This window comes from Microcebus murinus, chromosome 23 (genome assembly GCF_040939455.1).
Source record: "Microcebus murinus isolate Inina chromosome 23, M.murinus_Inina_mat1.0, whole genome shotgun sequence".
NCBI classification, from domain to species: domain Eukaryota; kingdom Metazoa; phylum Chordata; class Mammalia; order Primates; family Cheirogaleidae; genus Microcebus; species Microcebus murinus.
In genome coordinates this window covers 31,632,660-31,657,277 of record NC_134126.1, presented here as the reverse complement: position 1 = coordinate 31,657,277, position 24,618 = coordinate 31,632,660, and the positions used below count along the sequence as shown (strand labels likewise).

At 58.0% G+C, this 24,618-nt stretch overlaps 1 protein-coding gene across 2 annotated transcripts; it reads right to left on the bottom strand.

Annotated features, from left to right (window-relative positions):
* Window positions 1-1,938: 1,938 nt before the first annotated feature.
* On the bottom strand, window positions 1,939-23,960 carry CSRP1 (cysteine and glycine rich protein 1). 2 transcript variants are annotated; one of them, XM_012744387.3, is made up of 6 exons: window positions 23,835-23,960; window positions 12,999-13,111; window positions 7,523-7,691; window positions 6,438-6,567; window positions 3,414-3,507; window positions 1,939-3,178 (listed from the first exon to the last, which is right to left on the bottom strand). In XM_012744387.3, exons 2-6 carry the CDS (start codon window positions 13,108-13,110, stop codon window positions 3,102-3,104), a joined length of 582 nt encoding a protein of 193 aa, XP_012599841.1. In that variant the 5' UTR covers window position 13,111; window positions 23,835-23,960; the 3' UTR covers window positions 1,939-3,101. The 2 variants fall into 2 exon arrangements, with proteins under 2 accessions (XP_012599841.1, XP_012599842.1); XM_012744388.3 differs by lacking the exon at window positions 23,835-23,960 and adding an exon at window positions 23,472-23,557.
* Window positions 23,961-24,618: the final 658 nt, after the last annotated feature.

Here is a 24,618-nt window from a genome sequence, read left to right as displayed (position 1 = left end):
CCGCCCCACCTGCCTCCGCCGCACTCACCTGAGCTGGGTGTGGGGACCGTGCCTCGCTGGGTTTCTGCCCCTCAAAGAATTTCCGTGCCCTCGATTCGGAGATCACTCCCACACCTAACAGCAACTCCCCGGAGGAGCTCTGTCCTCGCTCCGCCAGTCTACCTGCCTCCCTCCGGTCTCCCTGGCCCTCCGCGGCCTCTCAGGTGGCCCAAACAGGTTGCCGGAGGGCAGCCCGAGGGGGCTGGGCCTGCCTCCCAGCGGAAGGGTCAGCTCTTCCCCGCCACACCCTAAAGGCCCAGGGCACAGCCGCTCCTGCAACTGGGCACACTCCCACCAAACGCACTCTCCTGGGGACGCCCTGGACACCTTGTTCAGAGATCCCAGAAACGAGGAAAGACACACTGAACGGACATAAATATCCTTGCTCACCTGTCGGTCGAGTCCGCGGTCGGGTATAGCACAGGGCCGTGCGCGCAAATCCTCCCCGGAGAAGCCAGCGTCAGGGAAGAGCGTGCGGCGCGCAGGAGCTAAGGGTCCTCGGGCGCACCGGGCGTGGAGGGCTGGGACGCGCCTGCCTTTGCCCCGGCCCCACAGCACCCCCTGGTGTCTCCTGGCGAGCGCCGCGCCTGCGGGTGCCCGCCCCGCTCCCGGCCAGCGGACCCCCCTTCCCCGGTGCACCCCGCCCGCCCCACCCGCCTGGGCCCAGAGGGTGCGTCCCGGCCCAGCGCACGTGGCTTCCAGCCCCGCCGCCTCTCCCCGGTCTCACCCCCAGGAGGCGCGTCCAGGCCCCTTCCCCTCTGTGGGGCTGCCCTGCAAGAACCCCAGCAGGACGACGAGTGTGGCGGGGGCGGGGAGGGTGGGGCGCCCAGAGGCCCGCCCGAGCAGCCAGCAGAGGGCAGCCTATTCCCGCTTTGGGCCCCGAAGTCTCCTATCCGGGCCGCTCCTGTGGCCCCTCCCAGGACAGCAGGAGGATCCACCTGTGTTTGCGGGACCATCCGTCCGTCCTCCGCGCCCAAACCCTTCCCCCAGCAGCACCCCCGGCCACGCCCTGTGCTGGAGCTAGAGGGGACGCCAGGTGAGGGGGCCCTGGACCCCACTTGGGGGGCTCCCAGCCGGCGCCCACCCTGGCTGCTGGCCTTCTCCCTTGACTCCTCCAGCTCTTCTACCTGTCGCCTGGCGCTTTCCTACTGCTCCGCTCGTGCTCCTGTCTCACGCGCGTGCAGGGCCCACTCCCAGAGTCAAGGAGGGGGATCTGTCCAGGCCACTGTTGCATCTGCTCATCTGGGTGACATGCACACAGGCCTCGTTAAAGCATCTGCTTCCTGTTGTTCTCAAAATTCCGTGGGGCACGGTTTCAAGAAGGGCTGGAGCAGAGAAGCCCAGCCCCAAAGCGTCAGGCAGGGATCTCCAAGGTGAAGGGCACTGCAACCCCTCCAATGAGCCTATTTCCAGAACAACGAGGCCTTCCAAGGACTGGGCCGTGGGGGCCCCAACCGCGTGGAGGGCTGAGCTAGGCCCCTGCAGCCCACCCCTCCGAGGCAGAAGCGAGCTTTCTGGATTTGACACGCAAGTTCCTCCGGCTGAGTCTCCCTCTCTCACTGGGGCTTTCCAAGCAGGCTGAAGTTCTGAGCACAATTTTGGGGTCTGGCTGAGCTCCTCAACGTCCAAAGCCCACACGGTTCCCATTCCAGGTGTGGGGGAGGAGGCCAGACAGGGCAAGGCGGTGGCATTTGCTTGGTCAGGTCACTCTGGGCGGTGCGCTCAGTTAGAATCGATACTGAAAAGCAATCGGTCCTCGAGTGAAAGCAGGAACAAACCCACTGTGACTCATTTCCCGGCAGCCTCCTGCTCGTTTGACTGTTCCCATCAAGTTCCCTCCCGGCCCCAGGGGAGTGGCGGTGCTCCCCGGACACAGGATTGCAAGATCGGACACCAAGGTTTTGGTCTAAACAGCTTTATTGACCAGATGGGAAATCGGCTTGAACATGGCCCATGCCTGCCACCCAGGTGTTCAGTCACCAGCCCCTGCCCCCTCCCCCACTGCTCCTGACCTGGGGCCTGGAAGGGACGGAGTGATGGAGTGCTGTGGCCAGAGAAGGGTCCCTGGAGAAGAGTGGAGTGGAGGGGCAGGGTCTTGGGTAGGAGGGAAGGTCCCGAGGACGGGGGGCAGAGGGAGAGGTGTCTGGAGGAAGACTGAGGCTGTGTCGGCCTCCATGCTCATCTGGGATCAAGCAGGTGTGGCAAGAACAGAGCTCTGGGCGGTGCCGGGACAGGCAGGAGCTCCCAACCGCAGCCTCAGGACCCAGGGGCAGGCCCAGAGCTAACTCCCGGGAGATGTGGGCCACCGATAAACGTGAATGTGTGTGTGTGTGGGGGGGGTGCGTTTCACTGGGATCCGGCCACCGAGCCTGTCCGAGGAGGCCAGACAACATTCCGACTTTGAGGTCCTCAGACCTGGGTTGTTCTCCTCCCACTGCAAGTCAGGGGACACCAGGTGCACAGAGACCCGCAGGCAGGTGGCCTAGAGCAGCGGGGCCTCCTACAGTCCTGCCTGCACCCTCTCTGCCTCCCACAGCGACTCCCCAAGCCGGGACTCCTTCTTTGGGGGGACACCAAGAAGCCCCCCCTCTTTCTCACAGGGGAGACTCCCTGGGATCCAATAAGCCCCAGCCTCGCTCCGCCCCATCGGGTCCTGCCGCCTTCCCCCTCCAGGCTGCTGCTGCTGCTCCTGTGGCTCCACCATGCGGGCTCGGGTGTCCTGGGTGTCCTGGCCGGTTGATGAGGGACACTCAGCCCAGCAGGCTGGGGACAGAGGGCTGGGGGGTGAGAGGAGGGAGCCAGCAGGGGCAGCCTGGGCTCACCCAGATCAAAACCACCGCCGCCGTCTCCTACTGGGGATGCCAGGAAGGGGGAGCCCCTTAGCAGGGCGGGACCTCAGGCAGACCCCCAAACCAAAGGGAGCCAGACGACCAAATGCAAGTCATTAGTGGTGTGTGGCAGGGCTGAGAGAGCGAGAAGGCATCCTGGAGGCCTCCCAGGCCGCTGGGGAGGGCATGGCGATGAAAAGCGCGGCAGTGGGCAGGGCGCGGCCGGCGGCGGCCTCACTCGGAGTGGACTAAGGCCCCAGCTCCTTGCCCAAAGCCAAAGCCTTTGGGCCCGAAGTTTTTAGCATAGCATCCTGCAGAGAGAGGGGGGAGGTGAGAGCCCGCTCCCCTGCCCCAGCCCCACGCCCACCCCCACGGGAGAGACCCCACCCCACGTGCCTGGCCTGACCTCCAGAGAAGAAAGTCCTAGATGCTCTGGCTCTCTGGGGCCCCAAGGCCAGGAATCGGCCCACATTCAGCAAAGACACAACTTCTCAGGGCCCCTCCCCGTTGGGCCCCGTAGCCCTCACTCACAAGGGAAGCGCCCACCTTTGCAGTAGATCTCGCCATCCTTGTCTGCCAGGGTGGTGGACTCAAGGCCTTTGCCACACTTGGCACAGCGGAAGCAGGACTTATGCCAGGACTAGGTAGGGAAGGGAAGAGTTAATGCTGCCGGCCGACTAGGGTCCCCTCCACCCACAGCGCCACTCCCCTTGACAGAACCACGGAGGAAGGGCCAAGGCACTGCCAAAGTCTGCTCAGCCGGGACTGCAGGGAGTACAGTGGTGCCAGGCAGTGGAGGGAGCAGGCCAGGGGCCACACGCCACTTCACCCCATCTCCAATGAGGCGTCGCAGTGGCTCGATGGTTAGTGGCACCAGCTGTACCACAAAGGGCAGCCGAGGGGATGGGACTGCGGCCAAGGTAGCTGTTCCTGCAGGCGGGGCCGGACCAGCCTTCTCCTGCCGTGGGTTAGCGGCGTGAGCAAGCGCTCCGGGCTCTCCCCGGTGCTGCCACTCACTAGCTGACCGGCCTCCACGGCTTCCTCGGGTGCGAGACCTGCCCACCTTGCAGAATGGATGTCGGGCCAGGTATTACACGCACGAGGCCCGGCCACGGAGCGGGCGTGTGTAACGGGGGTTCTCCTGAACCAGCCGGGCCTCTGAGATTCTAGAACCGAGTGTTTCATTTGCCCAAAGGCCACCGCCTCTCTGGCAGTGGGCGTCTCTCTCACCAGGTAGCCGTGAGCATCAAACGATGTCACCAGTGTGTGGGGCCTGGCATGGGGGGGGGGCTCTGAGTCAACATTTGCTAGTGTTACACTGGAAGGAGAAAGGGCCTATGAAACGCGTTAATCCTTGCAGGAAAAGGCCTGAGGAGTGTGGTTTCTCCGGAGGCCACAGAAGGCCCCATGGGGTTCGGAGAGGTGCCCCAGGGCAACACAGGCCCCCCAGGGACAAGTGGGGCCCGGGTGTGTGTGCAGTGATGTGACCTCACACAGACAGACTGCCCTGCGGCCAGCTCCCGTCAGCAGCAGCCGAGCGGGCTAACAGGCTGATAGGCAGACAGCTCTGCTAAGCCCAGGAAAAGCAAGAGGCAGACAGCAGTCCGACAGGAAAAAAACAAGGCCTTTTAAGGGCAAAGAGATTCCCTCCGCCCAGCTGCCCGCCCGGTGTCCAGGCGAGAAGATAAGAAAGGAAACTGGATCCCTGAGCTCGCACGCTGGCCCCTCCTCCTGTGCCCAAGAGACAGTGTAGGGTCCAGAAAGCTAAGGTGGGGGGGACCTGGGTCTCAATTGTCCCCTTAGCACCAGCTGCACCCTCAGCAGTCACCAGCCTTCGTGCCTCCTCTGTAAAGCAGGGGCTGCTCCCCCAAGCTCTCCAGGCTGGGGAAGGACTGGATCCCGGCTAGACCACACTGCCTAGGCAACCCCCCCCCCCTTCTAAATAAGCTCAATCCCTTTGCTCATTCATACAGCACTTAAAAGTACTCCCAGCTTCTCAATATTTCCTTCTTGACACAGGCAATAGAGGTGACGGCTTTGCCCAGCTTTTCCACTTGAACGCAAGGTTCTCTTATCCTTCTCCTTAGTACGGCCTTAACTTCACCTTATATACCCTGTCTTAATAACAGAACTAGTGATTCTTAAGTATTTTTCATAGTATTCCATTCTCATGGGGAGACAGAGAAAAAAAAACCCAACTTAATAATAATAATATTGGCCGGGCACGATGGCTCACGCCTGCAATCCCAGCACTCTGGGAGGCCGAGGCAGGAGGATCGCTTGAGCTCAGGAGTGCGAGACCAGCCTGAGCAAAAGTGAGACCCCTGTCTCTACTATAAATAGAAAGAAATTAGCCAAACAACTAAAAATAGAAAAAATTAGCGGGGCGTGGTGGCGCATGCCTGTAGTCCCAGCTACTCGGGAGGCTGAGGCAGGAGGATCGCTTGAGCACAGGAGTTTGAGGTTGCTGTGAGCTAGGTTGACGCCACGGCACTCTAGCCCGGGCGACAGAGTGAGACTCTGTCTCAAAATAATAATAATAACATTAATGTCCCTTGTTTCCATCCTTTAATCAATAGCAATCCTCATTCTGACCTCACGACAACCCCCCAAAGCAAACAAGAACCATAACAACAGCTGGCCCGTGCTAGCACACACGAGGTGCTACACCGTGCACCATACATACAGGCATCATCTCATTTAATTCTTTAAAACCACCTTGTGTGTCGAGGACCATCATTTCCTCCCCCATCCAGGCCCACTGGATGCAGGACGGAGGCTGTAGGCTAAATTTGCCCGAGGTCAAACAACTAGTAAATGGCAAAGCTAGGATTCAGACCAGCATTTGTCTAGGGTCCAAGCTCATCACCGTGCTGGGATGATCAATTCCTGCCCATTTTCCAGCTGTGGACGCGGGTTCAAAGGGGTTGCATGGCCCGAAGTAGAGTTAACAGTAGTCAGAGCAGTAAGAACAGGGGCTTCCGAGTCAGACAAACCTGGGCTCGGTCCTGGCCTAGCCCCTTCCTAGCTAGCAGATCTGGGCAACTCATTTAGTCCAGCTCTATTGGGAGTCTATATCCCACGAAACAGAAAGTATATTTTTGGGTAGTTCTTAACATAGTGGGGATCACAAATCCCTGTGAAAATCTGATGAAAGCTACGGGTCTTCTTCCCAGAAAGCGATGTGATCCCACAGAACTCTGCGTATAATTTCAGGGCATTTGCGGACCCTCTGAAACCCGTCCATCCGTGCACGCTTAGCCTCTGCAGTCCCCAACACTAGAGATACAGACGGATCCTTGCAACTCCCTACGAACTGACCACCAGGCCGTCTATCGATGCTGGGGATGTCACTGTTCATGGCTGCCATGAGCTCCTTGGAGACTCGAAGGCACAGGTGCAGACAGCCCACGGGGACAATGGCTTACTCCTTCTCTACAAGGGAAGGGTTAAAGCCCAGGCTGCCCCAAGCAGAGCTAGTGTGGACACTTGCAAAGTTCTGGAGTCCACATTTCAGGAAGACGTCTCCCTCCGCTCTCCCTGCCATGTCACACGCAGCAGCCACCGTACCTTCCCAGCGCCGATCACCTTCTCCGCGGCGTAGACCGCCTGGGTACAGCGGGGGCAGCGCTCGGAGCCGCCAATCTTCTGGGCGAACTTGGAGGCATTGGGGTTGGTGGTGGGCCTGTGGCCAGGGGCCCTGCGTGGAGAAGGCGAGATGACTCAGACGGAGAAACACGGCTGGGGCTGGCGCCACCTTCCTCTGTGAGCCCACCTTCCTCTCACGCCAGGGCAAGCAGCAGCTCCCTCTACCTGAGTTACAAAGGCTAGGGCCACCAGGGCCTCTAGGGTCATCTCCTGTTTCACAGCTGGACAAACCAAGGCTCAGCACAATGTTATCTCCACTGAAACATCAAACTTCCCTCAGTCGCCCCCTTAAAAACTCTGGAACCATTTGACTGACACCTCATTTGCTAAGAATCGCCCTCCTCTGCCCCTCATTCCTGTAGCTGGTCTATTACAGATTCTTTGCAGGAGAAATCTGCTGACAAATCATTCCCACTGGGGCAATGACCTTGGCTGAATCTTGGTAACTGATCCGTCCTTTCCGTCCTGCCCCTGGGGCCGAGGAGCTGGCCAGGCCGATTGCCAGCAGCCACTGTTTACTGCAGGCCAGTGGCCGGGGGTGCCATGGGGGCGGGGATGAGGGGACTCAGTGACACCCTGTGGCATCATTTCCACGGGAACTGACTTCCCCATAGCAGGGGCGAGAGATGACAGGGCTGGTGTGGCCACGGTGCTGCCCTGGTCGGGCTCAGACGCCCCCTAGCCGTGGGCCCAGGCAGGTCCCTGAGCCTGGGCAGGGTTTTCTCCTCCATAAAAAGAGGAAATTGGACTAAGTAATTCTTAGGGCCCCTCCCAGCTCTGAACTTTATGCAAACGCAGGATGCACACCCAGTGTAGACAGCTCCTGTTTCAGTACCCCTGAACCCCAGCCCCTCCAGCAGCCTGGCACACAGGGGTACTCTGTGACTTCCTTTGAGATAGTGGCTTTCTGAGCCTTGCACTGCTTAACCTAAAGTGGCTGAAGACACGTCTGACATTGGGGCAGGGGGGAGAGAGCGCATGAACAGGGCGGGAGGGTCTCTACTCACTCCTCGTGTTTGATGCCCAGCGACTCCCCCTTGTCGGTGCTCAGTGTGCCTGCGCCCTGCCCGTAGCCGTAGCCTTTTGGCCCATACTTCTTGCCGTAGCAGGACTTGCAGTAGATCTCCTCGCCATGCACGGCCACAGTGGTGCTGTCCAGGTTCTTCTTGCAGACCACTGCGGAGGGGAAGCAGGGGCGGTGCAGTGAAGCTGGGGTCACTGCAAGCTGCTTGCTCACTGCAAGCCCCTGCAGCTGACGCTCTCTGGGCACTCAGCATACGTAGTCCCTGAGCTTTCAGAAACAGTCCAGAAATGGAGGCAGGTGGGGCGGCCAACGGGCTGGGCGACAGAGGCATGACAGCTGCATGTCTGACTCCAGCATGCTGGCCAAGCAACCTCTTCCAGGAATCCATGTGTATGTCTCCCTCCTCAGTCCTTGCACCCCTGTACCTCCTCAGGCTGCACCCCAGGTTCAGAAGCAACAGCCTAGGCTAGCCCTAAGCCACGGGACACCTGTTGAGGTTCTTTGTCCCTGACCGAGACCATGTATCCCAACAGGGGAATCAAGAGAGGAAGGAAGAAGGACAGGGTTTTCCTGCCTCCGACACTGGCATCCAGAAGAGACGGTCGGTGCATGCTGGAGGGAGGGGTGCAGGCGAAGCAATACCACCCAAAAGAAAAGTTTAACATTTATTGACATCACACATGATGGGCTTAGACATGCGATGCAGGTCATGCCAATCACAAATGGATTTGAACTTTCTAATCTCAGGAATCATTTTGCCACAAAATGAAGAAATAGGGCAGACACTGGGGAGAAATTCCTGACTCCTGGGGTATGAGGGGCTGGAATGGGATGAGCTAGAAAGCCTGCGGGCCTCACACACCTTCGGGTTAGTCGCAGAGGGGAGCTGTGCCCGGCTATCCGGAGAAAAACAGTTCAGAGCCTGGGATCACGGAGGGTTACACTGCCCAGAACCAAATCCCAGCTCTCTCCCTTTCCAGCTGTGTGATCTCGGGCAAAGTATTTTGCCTTCCCGGCCTCTGTCCTCATTTGTAAATGCAGATAATAATGTCTGCCCCAAAAGGCGGTTCTGAGAATCAAATAAGATCTTACATGTGAACTACTTAGTGCAATACCCCGCACACAATAGGTCCATAATAAATGCCAGCCACTCGCATTAGTACTATATAAAGTTAGTACCACTGGGAGACAAGGGAGGGGAGGGACAGGCCCAGGCCTCAAGAGATCACTCCTTCTAACCCCCAAATACTCCTCTCAACTCCACCTGTTTCTTTAGGTCTCATCCGGTAACCATAATTTGGTTCTATGATATTCTATGACATTGGAGTTCAATGTGCCCCCGTTAGACTGCATCCTCAAACGTGTCCTTCTGAAGATAGAAACCTACGGAAACCACGGGAGAAGCCACGCCTCTTGTCTCCCTCGCAGAAGGCTCTCCCCTCAGCTCCTTGCAACCGCCATCCTCTTGCCTTTAAAGGGTCTAGGCCCCTGCCAGCTCCTCTCTCACCCCGAGCCCCAGGTTGGAAGCTTCAGGCTAAATAAGGACCCTCTTGCCCTGCCCTGGAGATCTCCATCTCATTCCAGCACCGCTGGGCTGCCCAAATATGGAACTTCCCACCACGTCCCCTGGGGCTTGGCCCCCAGGAAGAAGGGAGAGGGAACGACAGGCCTCGGGCTCCAGCATTCCCTTCTAGGGTGGGAAGTCAGGAATAGGCCTGGAATTGTTTCCTCGCATGACCTGAAATGAACTTGGAATTCCAAGACCAGAGGGAAGGCAGAAGGTGGAGATAAGAGTGGTTAGGGGAACAGACTGGTTCTCTTTTGACTGGTTTCTCCAACGGGAGACCCAGGAACTGAGCCTGGAGGAGACATCAGGGCCTGCAGGTTGACAGCCTCCATGTGGCTGCCCTGCTGAAGAGCCCCCTGCTCCCTTCTGCTCTGGCTTGGCCTCCTGTCCCCCAGAGGCCCAGTCCTCCCACGGTGGCCCTCTGCCCCTCCATCCAAGTGACCCTCAACTCACTTGTAAGGCCCACCAAAGACTCAATCAAGCGCAATTTTGAAGGAAGGCCTAAATAAATTTCTACCAAATCCTGGTAAGCCAAAAAAAAAAAAAGCCAGATTGGATTCACTATCGCATTTGCTGGGAAAATCTACTTCCAGATGCCCCCTGCCCTGGCAGGGCCTCGTGATGCTGTTTGGAAATACAGAGAAGAGGAAATACTTGGAAGTGGAGACTGATTCTCTCTGCTTCTAGAAGGAAAACTGAGGATCACAGAAAAAGCTCAAGCTCAGGTAATGGGCCCACAAGCAGGGCCAGGCCAGAACCAGCCAGACTTCCAGACGCGGTTGTTCTCCGCCAGCCCACGGCTCCTCTGCGTAGGCTGAGCACGTGGGTGGGAGGGTGAAAACCCGAGGAAGCCTTGCGTGGAGACGCTGATGTCAGAGGCGTGCAGGGCTTCTGCGAGCGTCCCGGCGCTCTGGGATCCTGGGGAGCGGCCCAGGGCCAGCCCTCTGAGCCCTGTTCCATCAGCCTCCACCACAGGGTTAGTACGGAGCGGCTCTTCTTGTCCACAGGGCCGGCTGCTCAACCCTGACCTGCCCGAGGAGGGAGCGGTTACAGCTCAGAGGTGGACACACAGCCTCAGGGCAGGCTCGCAGCTGCAGAGCTGAGCTCTCCTGCCTGCCTCTGCCCCACCGTCCGCCGATGGGAACTGAGACATGCGAGTCGCTGCAGGCCTGCCCGCTCCCTGCCCCCAGGTCAAAGGCCATGCCCGGGGGAGGTGGTTCTCCCCTGACTATGCCTAGTACATTGCCCTGTCTTCTTCCTGTCCATCCAGATCCTCGGGGAAGGGGCACTAAAGTAGAATCCAGAGCCAAGGACCCACATGGTTGGAAGAACTTTTGGGGACCCTCCCAGGCCCAGCCAACAAGGGAGATGGCCCTTACAGCCCCCCAGGCCCGGACCCTGCTAGCCGCTTGCCCTTAGGAGGGAAAGGCCTTTGGTGCTGTGGGTGGCCCTGAATTCAAGCTGGATATTTGTCACCCACTGCACTGAGAAAGAGAAATAATGCTCCCTCCACTCAGAAATAAACCATTGCCCAGAACCCACCATGTGCCGGGCACTGTTCTAGGCACTAGAAAAAAAGCAAGGTGTGGATACCTCAGGCTGCTGGGATGCGTGGGGTGCCAAGGGGTCCACTTGGAGCTCTGACACCCAGGAACTGCGCTGGCCCTGAGACCCCAGGGAGAACGAGACTGTTCCCCGTGGTGTTATTACATAACACCCGCCCCAGCGCTGCTCCCCGGCCTGACTCTGCACAGCCCGCCCCAGGCCCTGCTCCTTCCTTCCTCTGCCACCCCCTGCATTCCTGGCTTCCCTCACCAATGACTCCTCCTCCCCCTGAGCCGCTGCAGGCAGGGCTCTCAGCACAATTTTAGGCGATGATTAAGCAACGTCTGACAGCAGAGAGGGGCCCTTAGGACCCCGGCAGCCTGGACTCTCTCCCCAGCCAGCACCAAGCCCTCTCTTACGCCTTCTGAAAACATAAACGGCTCGAAAATTCTTAAGAGCAGCGAACTGCTGATAACAAGACGCTGCTGTTTCCGGGCTCCATTGCAGGCTGGACGCCAGGAAAGCTCCGGCAAACCCTGTTTACTCTCCGTCCACCAGACGCAGGGCTGGGGCTGTCGCTCCGGCTGGGCTGGGCAGGGGGTGGCGCCCCTGCTGCCCTGCGCTGGGTGGCTTCAGGCTGGGCTGCCCAGCAATGGGTAGGAACGTGGGGAACACGCGCGGGCAGGTGGGCCTTGGCTCATCTGGATCCTACTCCGGAGCTCGAGTCAGCTGGGGACGAAGGAACCTCAGATCTCCTGACTTTGCTCCTGTGATGCGGGGTGGACGCGACCTGCTCGCCAGGTGGGCTGGGACTTCAGCCCCAGGGAGGTCTTCTTTGTGTCACACCCTCGTGTTAGGGATCCCCTGGTAGTGTGTGCGTGTGCATGTGTGTGTGTATGTGTGTGCACGTGTGTGCATGTGTATGTGTGCTTGTGTGCGAGTGTGCATGTGCATGTGTGTGCATGTGTGCGTGTGAATGTGTGTGTATGTGTGTGCATGTGTGTATGTGTGTGCATGTGTGTGTATGTGTGTGCACGTGTGTGCATGTGTATGTGTGCTTGTGTGCGAGTGTGCATGTGCATGTGTGTGTATGTGTGCATGTGCATGTGTGTATGTGTGCGTGTGCATGTGTGTGTGTATGTGTGTGCACGTGTGTGCATGTGTATGTGTGCTTGTGTGCGAGTGTGTGCACGTGTGCGTGTGCATGTGTGCGTGTGCATGTGTGTATGTGTGCGTGTGCATGTGCACATGTGTGCGTGTGCATGTGTGTGCGTGTGCATGTCAGGGGAGTGTTTATCATTTATTGTACACTCACAATCGCTTTAAGTGCTTTATTTGTTTTACAAGCTCCTTTCATTTCAAGTCTCACAACCACCCCATGAGGTAAGTATTATTACCTTTACCATAATAATAGGAGAGCTCTACCACAGAGAAATTGAGTAACTTGTCCATCATCACCCAGATAATAAAAACTGAGTTCAGATTCAAACCCTGATCAGACCGGCTTTGAAACCCAGGGGTTCGCCAAGACATTCTGCCCCCTCCCACTCTCTGCCTGCTCTCAAGGAAAATGACCTTGCTTTAAAGCCGCCTCTCCTTCTCACCCAGACCTTCTGCTCTGATCACGGCGAACCAAACCATTTAGGAATCTGAGGAGAGGCTTCTCCGAGCTGCCACGTCCCGGAAACATCGCCCGGCCAGGTACCAGTGGGGCAGCGTCAGGGAGTCAGGATCCCTGGGCCGGCCTGACCCCCGCCAGGTGCTTGGTGTCTTTTGCCTGGTTTCCTACTCATCCCGGCGGGCTGCTGGAGCGAATCTTCCTCTGGATTGCTAAGAGTGGATTTCAAAGAACCTTGCGCTCCTTCCTCCTCTCGTCCCAGAGGATGGGAAGGGAGGGGAAGGAACGGCCGGTTTACAAGGGGCTCGGCTTCCCTGTAAGGCCGTGGCCTCTGTTGCCCTTTAACAAGGCAAAGGGACAAAGGCCAGCGAAGCCTTGGGACACTGGTGTGCTAAAGGCGTCTCCTCTGAAATGATGGCACTGTGGCACAGACCGCGAGAAGAGCGAGCCGAGTGGAAAGTTTTCCTAGCCGAGTCTTCGAGAGTCTTCGCAGCTTGGCTCCCGGCCCCTGAGCGCCTGCCACCCCCACCCCGCCAGCTCGGCCCTCAGAAAGCAGCTTCTGAATGGAACAAAGAGGCCCTTAAGTGTTCTCCTCCCCAGCTGCAGCTGCAGCCAAATGTCAAACTGTTTACATCCCAGGGGACCAGTTCCCGGGGTGTTGACAGGCCCAGCCTGCGGGGGCAGGCCCCGTCCTGGTGTCCACGGCAACAGCGGCCTGGGGGTACTCACTGCACAGGAAGCAGGACTTGTGGAAGCTGTTGCCTTCGCACTGAACCTCCTCGGCGAAGTAAACCGTCTTCTGGCACACCCCGCACTTCTTGCCTCCTCCCCAGTTCGGCATTCTGGAAAGGGACACAGCAATGGGAATTAGTTTTGCAGGGGGAGACGGAAACATCTCAGGCTGCCCAGGACAGAAAAGCAGCAGGCAGAGACCGAGCAGGGGAAGACGAAGGCACAACTCCCGAGGGGGCGACCAGGCCTGGCAGAGCTCTTCCTGCTTGTTCTTGGGCGACATCCTCTCACTCTCACTCGGGGGCTTCCTCCCCCGTCTAACCAACAGAGATGCACCGAGCACCTGCTGTGTCTGCAGCCCTGTGCCAGGCGCCCTGCAGGACAGAGATCGGCATGAGACAGGGGCTTTCCAAAGGAGGCTGCAGTAGCAATAAAAATGGGCCTCGTGCCCCTGCATGCACCAGCATGGATGAAGCTAACAGAAGGACACGCAAGGAAAGAAGCAGCTAGACTAGGGCTGGTAGAACACAAGTGCGTTTGTGTGACGTTCACAAACAGGCAAAACCCATATTGTGAAGGATGAAAATACGGGCGGCAAAGTTACTGCAAGGGATGGTCGGCACAAACCATTGTCTTGGAGGAGCCACCCCCAACAGAGGGAAGGGACCGTGATGGGACGGGGTCACCAGGGAGCTGCCAGGGCACTGACTGTGTCCTCTTTAACTTGGGTGGCTGTCACGTAGGGACTCACTTCATAATTATTCTCTGAACCGCACACATAGGCTTTATACACTCTTTTGTATGTAAAATACAGCTCACCACAAAAAAAAAAAATACTTGTCTTTTTTTTTAAGAAAAACCAGGAGGCAGGCACCCGGGGCTCAGTTTCCCCACTTTAGAGCACATTCGAATCAGGTTGAGGGCGTTTGCAAAATCAGATTTGGCAGCACCACCCCGAACCCGATACATCACAGTGTCTGAGGTACAGGAATCTGGATTTTTAACAAGCACCCCAGGCAAGTCCAGAGCAGGCAGCCTGGACCAGCTTTGAGACACTCTAGGTATTGGTTCAGACCTGGGGGCTGGACCCTGCCATTCGCTGGCTGTGGGGCAACGGGCAAGGCAGTTGCTCTTTCCGAACCTCGACTTCTACATCTGTTCAATGGGGATAAAAAGAGAAGCTGAGGCCGGGCCCGGTAGCTCATGCCTGTCATCCTAGCACTCTGGGAGGCCTATGCGGGTGCATTGCTTGAGGTCAGGAATTTGAAACCAGCCTGAGCAAGAGCGAGACCCCGTCTCTACTATAAATAGAAAGAAATTAATTGGCCAACTAATATATAGAGAAAAAATTAGCCGGGCATGGTGGCGCATGCCTGTAGTCCCAGCTACTCAGAAGGCTGAGGCAGGAGGATCGCTTGAGCCCAGGATTTTGAGACCAGCCTGGGTAACATAGTGAGACCCATCTCAAAAATAATAATAATAATACATTTTAAGGAAAGAAAAATAAATAAAGATGTCAAGGATAGAGGGAGACACGGTCCCCACTGCTGGAGGTATGGGCCTCAGCTCAAGAAGAGGGTCTGGGTGGTGATCGCCACCATGTTCCTACACCCTGCACGGCCTTGGGCACACAGGTGTCACGTGGATGGTCGGTGAGCAGTCGAGGATGAATAAAAGATGCCCCAATGCTGAAAGTCACAGCCAGGGCCATGTCCTCTGCACAGGAGTGTCTCTGCAGAGCCTGGGACTGGCCAGAGATGCTCAGTAACCGTGGTAACCGTGTGCAGGCTACAATCAAGGCTGGGGGTGGTGGTGTTGGAGATGCTGGCTCACCATGGTAACCGTGTGCAGGCTACAATCAGGGCTGGGGGTGGTGGTGTTGGTGATGCTGGCTCACCATGGTAACCGTGTGCAGGCTACAATCAGGGCTGGGGGTGGTGGTGTTGGTGATGCTGGCTCACCATGGTAACCGTGTGCAGGCTACAATCAGGGCTGGGGGTGGTGGTGTTGGTGATGCTGGCTCACCATGGTAACCGTGTGCAGGCTACAATCAGGGCTGGGGGTGGTGGTGTTGGTGATGCTGGCTCACCATGGTAACTGTGTGCAGGCTACAATCAGGGCTGGGGGTGGTGGTGTTGGAGATGCTGGCTCACCATGGTAACCGTGTGCAGGCTACAATCAGGGCTGGGGGTGGTGGTGTTGGAGATGCTGGTTCACCATGGTAACCGTGTGCAGGCTGCAATCAGGGCTGGGGGTGGTGGTGTTGGTGATGCTGGCTCACCATGGTAACCGTGTGCAGGCTACAATCAGGGCTGGGGGTGGTGGTGTTGGTGATGCTGGCTCACCATGGTAACTGTGTGCAGGCTACAATCAGGGCTGGGGGTGGTGGTGTTGGAGATGCTGGCTCACCATGGTAACCGTGTGCAGGCTACAATCAGGGCTGGGGGTGGTGGTGTTGGAGATGCTGGTTCACCATGGTAACCGTGTGCAGGCTGCAATCAGGGCTGGGGGTGGTGGTGTTGGTGATGCTGGTTCACCATGGTAACCGTGTGCAGGCTACAATCAGGGCTGGGGGTGGTGGTGTTGGTGATGCTGGCTCACCATGGTAACTGTGTGCAGGCTACAATCAGGGCTGGGGGTGGTGGTGTTGGAGATGCTGGCTCACCATGGTAACCGTGTGCAGGTTACAATGGGGGGGAGTTGGTGTTGAAGCTGGCTCACCACCGGTTACTGAGACTAGACTATCACCCAGGTGACGGGAGTCTTCAGCAAGGCTTTGTTGGAGCAGAGAGAGATGCATTTTCACTCCCATATCCTAAAAGTTGGGGTTCCCCCTGGTCCCATCCTGGTCCCTCTCTCTCCCCAATCTCCTGCGATCCCACCCCCTGCTGTCACCTCCCTACCAAGACTCCCCCATGTCTCTGGCCCCGACCTCTCCTCTGAGCCCAGGCTCACTTCAGGTGAGCGTCTCCACCAGGCGGGCACACAGGTATCTCAATTTTAACATGAGCGATCTGAACTCGTTTTCTTTTTTCTCGAACTTGTTCTTTTTCCTGACTGCTCCACTTTTGTTGTGGTGCCGCATCTTCTCCATCGCTGAGGAATCCGACCGCAAATCCTAGAATGTGAAGAGCGCCTCCCTGTCCTTAGATGTGTCCCCCAAACTATGCTCCCCCCAAGACGCTGTCTGCCGAGTAGAGGGGCGCGACCGGCTCTGATGCTGTTGTCGCAGGGGGGACAGGCTGTCCTGCCTCTGGGGTCTTCTCTTGTTCAAAGGAGTCCGTGGCTCCCCCTGCCTGCGAGTAGCCAACCCCTCGCCCGGCACTCGACATGCTCGCCGCGCAGTCTCACGTGTGCCCAGCTCCGTGTCTGTCCCTCCTCCTCACACGTGATCAGGGCAGGAGGCTTGACCTGGCACAGGGGAAGCACGCAGGCAGTGCCGTGCGCAGAGCGGGGGACGCTGTGCCGAGGAGGGGCCGGGGCTGGGGTCCGCTGTCCGCTCCCAGGTGGGGCTAGGTGGACCAGCGCCCACGGCACCAGCCCAGTTCTCCCCGTTCCGGATTCCAGACCATCCGCCCGCAACCGCTCAGGGCCGGCTCACCGCTGACCGCCGTGTCCTTTCTCTGCCTTCCTCAGATAAGCCAGGGGGCCGAGTTCCCAAGTCTGGGGGCCAGTCCCCATTTCCAGCCACTGATGTCCCTCTGTTCCATCTGCCCCTTTCTTTTTCTTTTTTTCTTTCTTTTTTTTGAGACAGAGGCTCACTTTGTTGCCCAGGCTAGAGTGAGTGCCGTGGCGTCAGCCTAGCTCACAGCAACCTCAAACTCCTGGGCTCAAGCAATCCTGCTGCCTCAGCCTCCCAAGTAGCTGGGACTACAGGCATGCGCCACCATGCCCGGCTAATTTTTTTCTATGTATTTTTAGTTGTCCAATTAATTTCTTTCTATTTATAGTAGAGATGGGCATCTTGCTCTTGCTCAGGCTGGTCTCGAACTCCTAAGCTCAAACGATCCACCTGCCTCAGCCTCCCAGAGTGCTGGGATTACAGGCGTGAGCCACCTCGCCCGGCCACCTTGTGCCCTTTTGTGTCCCGAGGATCCCAGGGGCCAGCTGCTCTTGTCGAACAAGGACTCAGGGCTGCAAAACTCAAAACTATACCACGGGGAGGACCGTTCAGAAGAACAGCAACGTGTGTTACTGTTTGCCTGACCATCAGCCATTTCCCCCTTGTCCTTCCTACACAACACCGATTTTATTTAGGGAGCCCAGTGACCCAGGAGAGGGGCCCCATCCATCCCCAGGTCTAGGGCCAGAGCCAGAGTCACCTAAGCCAGTCATGGGACTGTCATTCTCCTGCCAGCGGCTGGTCGAGGAGTAGGCCGAGACCATTTCTGGACAGTGAGAAGTGAGGGGTCCTCTGCTTTGGAAGCTTCTGGGGACAATGTGTCCGGCCATATGACACCACACAGGTGAAGCTCTTTTCCCTCTGATAAGGTGACTCCATGTGACTGGTGAAACTCCTACAGCCAAGGCAGCCAGACTGCCACTGCCTACATGCCTGCCACGCATCAGTTTACATACACCCTCCCAGTTCACCCTCAGCATCTGAAGGCAAAGAATATGTGCCCACTTTACAGATAAGAAAAACAAGGCTCCTAGACATCAGGCAACTTGCTTGCAGCCACACAGCTGGAAGAGGTAGAACTGAGATTCTAAAGCAGGTCCCACTGTTTCTGCGTCCTTCTGTGCCCCCAGTCACTGTGCTGTGGCCCTGGCACAGCTAGGAGTGGCTGCGCCCAGTGGGCACACAGCACATCCGTGCTGGCTCTCCTCCCTGGCCTCTCCTCTTCCGACCCCAAGGGCCAGCAGGAGACTTACTCGAGCCCCCAGGAACACCCCTCAGGGAGGAAAGTCCCCCCAGCCACGAGGTTGGGAGCCAGTTCCAAGCCGTGTTTGTTCCCAGACACAAAAGCCCTTCTCCCTCTGGGGAGACCCACAGCTCGCACAGGCCTCCCTTGTTCTCCCTGGCTGCACGACAGGGGCCCCAGGGGATCAGGAACATGGGCGGAGAAAGGAGTGAAACCCAAGGACCTGCCAGGAAGGGAAATCTGCTCGGGACCTCCCTGCAGGGCTGTTCCTTTGAGCCTGGCCGTTTGGCTGTGGGTCTCCCCTCAAGAACCCAGTAAAGGGACAGGACTCCAGAGCCTGGAGCTGAGGAACAAAGGCCGTGTCCACAGCCAGGGAGAGCTCCAGGCAGCCCCTGTGGCTGGGCCCCCTGTGCCCTCCAGGGTACCCACCTGTGGGGAGTCTCAGCTGGAGGGAGCCCCGCCCCCTCCTTCCCCGCAGGGGCGGGGCTCCCTCCCCACCCGCCCCTCCTTTCTGCCCGGCCCATTCTCTCCAAGGGCCAACTTCTTCGGGGCTGTGGGGAGGTTGAATTGCCTTAAAAGGAAACCTGTTTCTCCATTTGTGGAGCGCCTAGAGGGACACTGGGCTCCTTCTCTATTGCCTTTCCAGGTCTGGGGGATGGAGGAGGCCCTGCAGGAGGCTGGGACAAGAGAAGTTCCCAGGTCAGAGTTCAGGCTGTGCAGTTTCGTGGTTAGGAAATGGGAGCTGGGCTGAGACGTGATTCGCCCCTGCCCAGCTGAATGACCTCGGGCAAGTCGCTTTGCTCTGCGAGCTTCAGTTTGCTTGTCTCTAAAATGGCCTGTGCAAGGGCCCTGACTTCGTGTTCTGAGGATTCAGTGGGCGTGTGTGGAAAAGGTGGCCCAGTGCTGGCACGCTGCAAACGCTCAGCCTTCCGACTGCCACCAACAGGACTGGCCCAGCCAGGCCCTGCCACCAGGATGCCAGGCATCTCCTCGCCTTCCCAGCTAGTGCACAGCTGGAGGGAACAAGGCTTGAGAAGCCGCATGCCAAATAAGGACCAGGAGTGCCTGGCTTGTCTGCCGGCCCAGGTAATGAGCCTGGGACAAGTTACTTGCCCTTCTTTGGGGTTTCGTTCCCCCTGGCTACCTGAGGCCACAAGCAGGGACCTCTGTCTTCATATTCATCGAGAGTCCTCACTATCTTCTGCAATCACATCATCCACCTGCAGCGGGTTCCCTTCAGGGAGTTCCGTTCTCAGCGGGAAATGCTGTCTGAGTTCTGGTCTGTCCTGTTTCCCTGCCTCCATAATCTCAACAAAGAACAGAGCTTGAGTTTTGCACTGAATGGCTGGAAAGGTCGGGTCAGCTGTTTACCTGAACTGTCAGGATCCCCGGGGGCTGGCAGGAAGCCAGAAGCAGGAGTCCGCTGCCCACGCCTTCCTGCCCGGCCGTCCCACCAGGAGCTGTCCCCAGATCCTCAGCCCCGAGAGGAGAGACCCGAGAGGGCGGCTCTGACAGCAGCAGGAGAGGAGTAGACACAGGGCACAGACTCTCGGCCACCCCCAATCTCTCCAAAGTTGGGGTGAGGTGACGGGCTCCATGTGGTCAAGTTTCGAGTTCAAGGAACTATCCCAGAGATGAATGATCCTCAGCTGCCAGCCACCAGTGCCTGAAGGAGGGCCGGCTCTCTCCAAACCCTTGATGGCCTCTTTATCTACCCTGAGTCTTTATCTCTCCAGTGGAAAAATCCCCTTTCTCCCATTCCAAAGTCATTTGTTCCCTAGGGCCAAAGGCGGCTGACAGGCACAGGACTTAAGTCCCCGCCCACTTGGTCCGGTAGAGACCTGTCCGTGTTTATCCACTGCTCACGTTACCTGCGCTGTCTGGCACCTGCCAGGTGCGCAAGAGTGCCGCCACCCTTCCAACCCCCGCTCAGCCTCGGCCTCCACACCCCCACGTCCAGAGAGCGGCTGAGGACAGACAGGGAAGGAGGGGTCCCTGCTGGTCAGGATCAGAGCCCATGTTCTGGAGGTGACAATTGAGGACCCAGGACACACACCTCCCTGAAGGTCATGGTCCCTCGTGGGGGAGGAATGGCCACCAGGGAGATGGGGCAGCCTTGGCCCCAGCGTCCCACCACGTGACTTCTTTAGATCCCTGCACGTGACTCACCTCCGAGAAGTCAACCAGCATCACTGGTTGTCAGTGGAAGTCAACCAGCATCACTATGGGTCATTCCAAGCCCCATGGGACCCCAGGACTTGACTGTCATTCTAGCTCAGGGCCCCTCTCTCCACGGCATGAGTGTTCTCTTTCCAAGTCCACGCCCCACGCCCCGTGGCCCCTGCAGGACTCTGAGCTGACACGGGCAGTGCATGTCTCTCCTCTTCCCCACTTGTCCCAGCGCCTTCTACAGCACAGGTCTCTGCCCCTGCAGCTCAGGTGTCTGAATGTCAACAGATGTAGAAATGGGCGTCTAGGACCTCCTTTAATTATTTCGAAACTATTACAGGAAATCCTATATTATAATGAGGTCTCAGAGATGAATGAACAGATAGAATTTCTTTGCTTTTCTCTGGGATGATATTAACTTAGAGAGGTAACAGTTGGTTATCCCATGCTGAACAAAAACGTCTGAATGATTTTTTAAAATTAATTTTTAGAGTGAAAAGAAATGAGCACTTAGGCTGTATAAACACAGGTCACCTGCAGCTGACACCTGGGGAGGCCCCCACCCACACAGCAAAGACCGCCAGGGGCAAAAGGGGCTCGGGAGGTGCAGGGGGTCTGGTGGCCCAGGCTGGGGCTGAGCCGGTGCTCCAGCTGTGAACCTTCACTTTCTTCCTCCCTTGTCACCTTCAAGGACTCTGACTCTGCCTTCTGGCCCTCGGGAGGCACTGGGAGCGCCGTCTGGAAATGCTAGCTGCCCCCGTATTTACACACTTTACCATACATGGGGATTGCTCAGTGCTGGCGTCAGACAAATTCCTGGGGAGCTGCGTAACACAGACACGTCATGACCATATAAATTCCTGGCGACTAGAAACGGCAGGCCAGGCGGCTCCTGTCACAACCCAGACCCCCTCTCTCCCCTCCACTCCGCCCTCCCGCCCCCACCTCCCATATCTTCCCTCCCTCCTCTCTCTCTCCCTCCCTCCTCTCTCTCTCTCTCCTCCAGGCTTCTTTTCTTTCCTGCAAACCTTGCCCCGAGGCTCAAACATGTATCAGATCTAGTGCCAGTGTATCCACTGGGGCCTGGGAACTAACTTCAGGGGTCACCTCTCCTCCTCCCTGGCCATGCAGCAGAGTGAAAACCTAGACGTCACGAGTTCTAACCCTGCTCCGACCACCTTAAAACCGGCAAAGCCACTTCTTCCTTAAACAGTTTATGAGCCGCTGTAAAGCACCTTATTATAGAGCTGACAAACGGCAGATATTTCCCTAGCAGTTGATCTGGAAAAAGGAAGTGTAGAGAAAGTGCAAAGAGAAATAAGGTAGTGACTGAGCGTGGGTTTTAGAAGCAGTCAGCCCGACAAGACGTTTGAATGGCAACTCCGCAGCCGACCAGCTGCAATCGCAAGCCACCACCTCGGAGCCTCAGTTTCTCCATCTACAAAATGGACAGCATCCATACCTACCTCATAAATTGTCCAAGATCAAACACGTGACGAGTTTAGCCCAGTGCCTGGCACGCAGCAAGTGCGGATATCTGCTTACTATTATCTTAAGGAAAGGCCAACTTTTTACACTCACTGTTCACTTTCGTGTCTTTTGTGATACTTGCCAACATGCCTGAGCAATGGTAAATGGCCGACTTGGAGGAAAAGGTCTTTTCATTCTCACAAGCACCTCTTAGGATCTCAAAACGTTTAATGCATGCCTCTTTATAGTCCTCTAGCAAGCCAACTTTTCACAAAAAGCTGGGCTTACATAAACATCTAAAACTTTAGCAACTTACCAGAAAAGCCTTCCCAATTTTTTTTCCCTTTCCAGGAGATTCACAGTGAATAAAAACTATGCCTTTTTCCTCTCACCTGCTCGTCAGTCTATTCACACGGTACACCAGTCACTATTTGCAAGGCTCACGAATGTCCAGGAGAGCAACTCAGCCAAAAGCCTGCTGCCGCCCCAGTAAACGTTCACCAAATGTTTACCGATCATCAGTCAAGTGTCACCACACTCCCAGGCCGCAACTCTGACCCAGTGAGGACTTGCCAGCTCCAGAGGCAGATGTGTGCAATTAAAAAAGCAAACTACCTGGGCCAGGAAGGAAGGCGCCAGGGCAGACCAGAAGCAAAGAGGCCACAGCACCTTTGTTTTTCTCGTTTTGTTAGCCAGCCAATTTCAGAGCTGGTGGGCATCCTCCCCGGACCCTCGGTACTGGGCATGTACTGGGCATCTCGGGTCTTGCAGACAGTGCTCCCCTCCTACTCCCTGGCCCACACCACACCCTCTGCAGGGGAAACTTCCTTCCCCGCCTGACTGCCCCTGCCCCGGATATCCTCTCTAAGGCAAAGGGTCATTCACTGGGAGACCGTGAGCAGCAGCAGGCTGGATTTAGACGACGATGGGATGAAAGTTGCCCAGCAGCAGCGGAGGGTTGAGCACAGAACTTCTCAGAAGACAGACCAGCTGCAGAGTCAGGGGGCGGCCGCTGAGCAGGAGCAGGGGAAGCTCAGCCCTCTGTCCCCAGTCCCACGTGGGGGAAGTCCTCAACCTGCACTCTGAGAGGACAGAGAGAGGCAGCTGGCACTTCCAGCCTCCCCACGTTCCAGGAAAAAGGGTAAGGATGTGGAGAGGACAAGGAAGAAGACAGTGACTGAGAACTACTGCCTCCTGCAATACATTCCCCAAGTACCACCCCTGAAAGAAGTTGAGAAGTGGAGTCACTTGTCCAAGGAAATTTGTGTATTAAGTGGCAAACCCAGGAGTCACAACTTTGCCTCCCAAACAGTCTCTCACCAAGACTCCAGGCCACCTCTTGCTGATATACTTTCTCCCAGAGCCCAGTGGATTGCCCCAGGGCCACTGGTGACAGTATACCAAGGCGGGGCCCTGTCATCAAGCGGAGGGCCTGCCCCTTCATTCACCCCAAGGGAGCAGGGGATGGGTGGCTGGAGCCCAAGGCTCTCTGGAGCCCTGAGCCCAGGCTAATGCTCCCAGCCTGGACCCACAGCCTGATTAGATTACAACAGCACCCGCGCCAGGAGCCTGGGGAATATTCTCAGGCCTGTGCCCACAGATCAAACACCTGCTTTCAACTGTGCTCAATACCTGCCCCTGTCTGCTCCCCAGCTTGCAAGGGCCGAGACCACAGAACATCAACTGCAGGATCTTCCAGGTTCCTGCAGTGGTGCCATCTAGGACAGAGACTTGGGGAGGGGGTAGGTTTCCATCAGGCTCTTTCAGAAGAAGGAAGTCGCCACACCTGCACCCAGGGGCACAGATGCCCAAGGCCAGCCCCGTGAGCCAGATGTTTCCCCCTCCCCCCGCCCCCCCCCCGTTTGCTCCCAGAACGGGAGGGTGACGCAGGGGTGGCACGGATGCACTCATCTCTGTCACACAATGAGCGTCAGTGGCTGCAGAATCGCCAATTGTTCTGCCCGACCTGCAGGCGGCGGGTGGCGGGAGCCGGGTCGCCCTGGGTCAGCGGCACGCGGAAGCCAACTGTGTCCAGGAAGCTCCGGGTGGGGAGGGACCGACCCAGCGCCTTCTGGAAAGAGAAGCACCGCCCAGGCTGACGGTGGCCATTTCTCCCTACTCCTTGCCCGCGACGGCCCCCAGGACCCCGCCACTTTCCCTCCAACTTTCCTCGCAGCTGCCAGGGGCGCGGCGCGGGGGAGAGGCCGGGAGGCGCAGGGCGTGTGCCCAGGCGCCCCTGCCGCGGGCGGCGCGGGGGCAGGGCCGGGCGACCCTAGGGCCGGTGGCGGGCGGGCGGGAAGCCGGCGCGGCGCGGCACGGGCGCACTCACCTGGCGGCGGGCTCGGCGGCGCGCGGGCGGCAGGCGCTCTCGGAAGTGGCTGCTGGGTGCGCCCGGCCCGCGCGCCGTTTTGTTCCGCTCCGGGGAAGGCGTGTCCCCCGCCACGCCAACCAGTGGGCTTTGCACACCGCACCACACCAGGGCTGATGTCATGGCGCGGAGCCCCGCGGCGCTGCCCCCCCAAGACGTGGGACAGCCCGGGCGGCCGCCGGGCAGGGGCGCGAGACACCTCCTCCGGCGTGCCCGGCGCCCGCGCTGCGGTCCCACTGTGTGCCCTGTCGCCGCCGCCTCCCCCGCCGCGCGGAAAGGCTTTGCACTTGCGAGGGAACTTTTAGGGTGTTCCTGCTGGGCCAGGAGATAGGACCCGTGGTAAACTTGTGCCTCTAGGGAAAGGGGGGTGTCCCGAATTTGTGGGTCCTGGTGGCAGGGTAAGGGATACACCCTGGGCGCCAGAGTCAGACCGATCCTTACAGGACGGGTCTGATCCTGCCCATCCACTCGCCAGCTGCGCCCGGCCTCCACACCCGGCCTCCACACTCGGCCCCTCTGGGCTGCAGGTTCCCGGTGAACGGTGAATGGCGAATAACTCACAGGACTGTGGGGGGGGGGCGGGAGGTGAAAGGAGATCCCAGGGGACCCGTAGACCTTCCGCAGCACCCACCATAGGACAGACAGTAAACGTGACTCCCTCTTCCAACAGCTCTCATCCTCTCGGCTTTCCCCAGTCTTCCCTGCCACCCAAAGGAGAATATCTCCTCTCCCCCCACCCCCAAGC